General features: G+C 38.4%; 1 protein-coding gene across 1 annotated transcript in view; it reads right to left on the reverse strand.

The window, feature by feature from the left end:
• Nucleotides 1-5,367, reverse strand: part of Abcb7 (ATP binding cassette subfamily B member 7) — a 272,876-nt gene extending 267,509 nt beyond the window's left edge. Inside the window, exon 1 of the mRNA XM_004647313.3 lies at nucleotides 5,140-5,367. Coding sequence (XP_004647370.1) covers nucleotides 5,140-5,307 — 168 coding nt within the window. The 5' untranslated portion in view covers nucleotides 5,308-5,367. The remainder of the gene's footprint in view (nucleotides 1-5,139) is intronic.
• Between the last annotated feature and the right edge of the window lie 86 nt (nucleotides 5,368-5,453).

Raw genomic sequence — 5,453 nt, forward strand, 5'->3', positions numbered from 1 at the left:
AAAAACAAAAAACAAAAAAATGCTTTAAGGGGCCGGGGAGAAAAAAAAAAAAAGATTTTCCTCCTGGCAAGTGCAAGTGCCTGAGTTCAATCCCTGGTTCCACCAAAATAAATAAATAAAGGAAGGAAGGAAGGAAGTTTTCCATGGGTTAACTTTCAAAAATGCTCAAATGAAAAAAAAAAAATCTGTCAAGCAAAAAAATCCTATATACAGAAAAAATACTGTTCTAAAATGAAAGTGAAATAAAGACATTTCCAAATAAAAGCTGAGTTTATTGCTAGAAGAGCTACCTCATTAGAAATAACTAAATGAAGTTCTTAGGACTGAAAGCAAGTGACACCAAGATTGTGATTTAAATTCACACAGAAAAAAACAAAGAGCATTAGAAATGGTAATGAAGTAATTACACAAGACAATAGAAATGTTTTTCTACTTTCTTCTTTGAACTGACTTAAAAGTCAATTATATAAAATAATCATATCCACATTGGATATCTATACAATATATTTTCCTACTATGACATACAGATACAGTATATTTGCCAATGACATGAAAAGGAGATGGGTAGGAAAACAGCTGTGTCAGGATAAGGAAATACTTCCAGATTGACATCACTTACAAAAAAACTAATGAAGTTAATATAGCAAAGGTCATGTAACTTCTTTTCTTCTCTCAACTTCTTTAAAAGACATTACATAGCCGGGGAGATATCTCAGTGGCACAGTGCCTGCCTCGCAGGCACTAGGTCCTGATTTTGACACCCGATACCATAACAAAAGACATTATATAAATAATTACGGTAAGATATTGGAATTGTAACACTTGGTGATACGTAAAAATAAAACAACAAAAGGAGGAATAGAACTATATGTAAGTAATGTTTATATTATTTCACTAGAATGAAGTTATAAAAGACTTAGCAAAAAATATGGGTAAACTCTCATGATTCAGATTTGGCAACAGATTCTTAAATAAAACACCAAAAGTACGAACAACAAAAGAAAAACATAAGGGACCGGGGAGGTGGCTCAGTGGAATAAGCACTTCCCTGGCAAGCACATGTACCTGAGTTCAATCCCTGGTTCCGCAAAAAAAAAAAAAAGAAAGAAAAAGAAAAACATAAAATTTCAGGTCATCAAAACAAAACCCCTGGTACAAGGGATCCAGGCTAGGGCCTTGCACATGCTAAACATCTGCCTTACCACTACAAACCTTATATTAAATAAAGTGTAAATAAACTAGTTTGCCTCAGGGTAACAGAAAACTGAGGAGAGAAAATACTCCAAGGAGCTGGCCTCAGTCAGAAAAAAATTGCAAACACTGACCTTAATAATCACTTAAAATGAAGAAGTTTCATGCTTCAAAGGACACTATCAAGAAACTAAAAAAAAAACCCATATAATGAAAAAGAACATTTGCAAATTATCTACCTGATAAGAGACAGTTGTGACCAAAATATATAAAGAACTTTTACAAATCATTAAAAAAATAAAGATTTTAACAACCCTGAGCACAGCTCAGTGATAGAGCTCATGCTTTGTGTGGGGGGGGGGGGTTGAGTTAAGTTTCTGCACCAAAATGCAAAAACCCAATAATACAATTTAAAAATAGGCAAGGTACAGATATTTCTCTAAAGATATACAAATGGTCAATAAATACATGATAAGATACTCAATAGTTTTAGTCATAAACGAAACACAAAAACCAAGATGCAGTACCATTTAACACCCAGTATGATGACAAGAATCAAAATCAGGTCAAGTGTGAGAAACTGGAATCCTCATGAACTTCTGGCAGTAATGTAAGGCATAAAGCCACTATGAAGACCAGTCTGGCAGTTTCTTAAACAAGTAAATGTAAAGTTACCATGTGTCCTGGCAATTCTACTCTTATGGAAGTAAAAAGTATGTATACCTAAAAGAAAAACATAGCAGGGTGTTGTGGCACCTGACTGCAATCTCAGCACATGGAAAGCTAAGGCAGGAAGATCACAAGTTCAAGGCCAACCTGGGCTACATAGCAAGACTCCTTTTAAAAAAAAAAAAGGTGGCAGGGGGAAGGCCAGACTTATGTCCACACAAAATATAGATATTAATATTTGTAACATTATTCATCAGAACCAAATGGTGTAAAGCAATAGAAATAACCAACCATTCAACTGATGAATGTATGAAGAACATCTTTTATATTGTACTCATACACAACTTGGGAGGTTGAAAACAGGAGGATAACTACAAGTCTGATCTACATAGTGAGACCCTGTAGACTCTGTCCTAAAAAGAAAAAAAAAAAGATTGTACTCTCACACAGACTATTACTTGGCCCTAATAAGAAATAAACTACTCAAACATTCCCTAATAAGAAAAAAACTTAAATACATAGTGTTAAGTGAAAGAAGCCATCCATAAAAGAGAGCATACTAGTTAAAGGGATTCATATGACATGTCCAGAACAAATATATACAAAATGAATATAGACTAGTAGTTGCTTAGAGCTAAGGGACACAAAAAAGATATAAAAAGTTGACAGAACTGAGGAGAAAGCTCAGTGGCACAGCACCTGCCTGGCAAGCATAAGGTCCTTAGTTTTGATTCCCAGTATAAGAAAAAACAAAAAGATGACAGATAAAAGGTGATAAAAATGTAAAATTGATTGTGGCAATGGTGGTACACATCACTGAACATATTAAAATCCACCAAACTGCACAATTTAAGCAGGTAAATTATATGGTATATGATGTTTAAAAATGTTCAAAAAGATTTTTTAGGGGCCGAAGAGGTGGCTCAGTAGGATAAGTACGTGCTTGTCTGGCAAGCGCAAGGTCCTGAGTTCAATCCCTGGTGCCGCAAAAAAAAAAAAAGATTTTTTAAAAATTAGAATACTGCTGGGCATGGTAGCACAAATCTGCAATCACAGCACTCCGGAGGCTGAGGCAGGAGGAGCACTGAGAGTCCTGGGCTACAAAGTAAGCTCAAAGCCAGTCAGAAATGCAATAGTGAGACCTCGTCTCAAAAACACACAAAAAAATTAGAGAAGTATATGAACAATACCATGATAAATATAGTCAAGGACTCCTTAATCTCAGCTAAAAGAAGCTGAGAAAAATTATGGTACCTCAGCTTCTACTATTTAAATATCAATAAGTTAAGGGGCTGGTAAGATGGCTCAGTGGTCTAAAGCACCTACTTAGAACAAGCTTAGCAAAGTACAGGGACCGCGGTTCAATCCCCCAGCACCATGTGCCAGCCAGCCCTGCCCCCAGGCAGGCTGAGCTGGCCATATACACACACAAATAAATAAATAAATAAAATTTTAAAATATATATTAATAAATTAAATACAAAACTATATCAAACTCCATAAATCCTTTTAATAGCCACTATTAAGTGTGACAGCTGTTCTTTAATATTTTTTTCTTGAGACGGTCTCGATTTGTAGTTCAGACTGCCTTTGAGCTCACTGTGTAGTCCAGATTGACCTCAAACTCCCACCAATCCTCCTGCCTCAGCCCACAAGTGCTGGAATGATAGGTATAAACCAACACACCAGCTGTTTTTTAATTTTAATGAGCATATTATTTTGCACAGCACAGTTTTAGGGCACTATTATGAGTCAAAAATTCACCTTACAATGCATCCCAGAAAGTATATCTATGTGGGAGTGTGTTTATATATGTTCATGAAATACTTCTAATATGTAAGAACCATATATATTCTACTGAATTTCACCTAAGAAAAAGTGCTGATCGAACCCATTAACATGATTTGCTAACAGTACACTAAGATTTCTTTCAGCTCTGTCACATAATGCTACATAGTAATGGGGCTGGTGAGATGGCTCAGTGGTCTAAAGCACCTACTTAGAACAAGCTTAGCAAAGCACAGGGACCGAGGTTCAATCCCCCAACACCACATGCCAGCCAGCCCCGCACCCTGGTGGGCTGAGCTGGCCATACACACACACAAGTAAATAAATAAATAAAAAAATTTTTAAAAATGCTACATAGTAATGGCAAATGTTTGGGGAGACAGATACACCAATTAACCTAGTATTATTACAAATTATACATATTTATTGCAAAATAACTATACCCCCATAAATATAGGCCATCATGTGTTCAATTAAAACTAAGTGGCTTTTTTTGTACCAGGAATTGAACTCAAGACCTTGTGTTTGCCAGGCAAACATTGAGCAGCTGAGCTTTATCAGCAGCTAAAACTTTAAATTTTAAAAACTATAAAATTCTTGAAGGCATGACTGCATGTTTCTCTTGATATGCTATTATCTAACACAACGTTAGGAGCACAGTAGTAGACATTAAATGTTTACAAAAATTAAAATGTAAGAGGTTTTCCAAAGCTGGCGATGCTACACTTCAAAGTAATATTGATGAATTGTGGCAACTAAATTTCCTTTCAATATATGGGAAATAAAATGATAGAGCAAGTACAGGTAATTTTTCAAAAACTGTTCTTGAGTGAGACAAAACAACAACAAAGTGGTGTAACCACAGCTACATTCATAAGCTAAAAGAAAAGCATTCTTCCAACTTCCAAAATTACCTGTGCACACATAACACTACTGAATATTCTGCTCAAAGGATCGTCGTATTTCTGTATAAATTCCGGCCAGTGTACGTTTTGGAGAGAAAGTCATTTACAGTTTCATCTATCAATAAGGAGCGTGCCTGTGAGCCACAGAGTTGACCGCTGCCAGTTCACCTGCCTCCCGTTTATAGGTGCCTTGCTGTCATCTAACAGCGCGCTCCAACATCCTACTTTCGACTAAAATCTGAACCACAGGCAATTTGGTATAACATTCCATTACTAGTTTTGGAAAGTAGCCCAGTCTTCACATTTAGAAATATAAGCAGGCTGGGAATGTTGCCTGCCCCATCTCTTAATAGTATGCGCTACTTCGGCGCTCCAGGTGCCCCTCTGCTCCTCTTTGCTGACCCTATGGGCTTTCTTCACCCCTTCCTCAAACTCCTAACCCTAATTTCCTTCTCTTAACAGTGGCTTGGAGTTAGCCCTGGCGCTTCTTGAACGGGCTCTCTCTGACCTGAGGTCACGAGGGCAACCCTTTCCCTAGTAGGTCTCCTCGTCCTTCACCCTACAATTCCACGGGACCGGCGTCTCACCCGGTAGTTTCGAGCCGTTCCTGAGGCGCCGCGCGGACGTAACTGCCACTGAGGATGTGAGCCGAGGACGGTGACCACAGGCTGGATCAAAATCGCTGAGCGCCGGCGCCTTTCGAAAGCAGCCGCGGCGGCTGCCCAACGCCAAGACTGTACTGCGAGCAGCGCCATCTTGAGCGAGGAAAGAGGCACGAAGAGGGGGATTGTGGGACACCGGCTGACTGAGCGCGGCTTCCTCGGCGCTGCCCCTCCCCCCGCCTCCACACACACACACACACACACACACACACACACACACACACACACACACACACACA

The sequence above is a fragment of the Octodon degus genome, unplaced genomic scaffold (assembly GCF_000260255.1).
Source record: "Octodon degus isolate 3935 unplaced genomic scaffold, OctDeg1.0 scaffold00301, whole genome shotgun sequence".
Lineage (NCBI taxonomy): Eukaryota > Metazoa > Chordata > Mammalia > Rodentia > Octodontidae > Octodon > Octodon degus.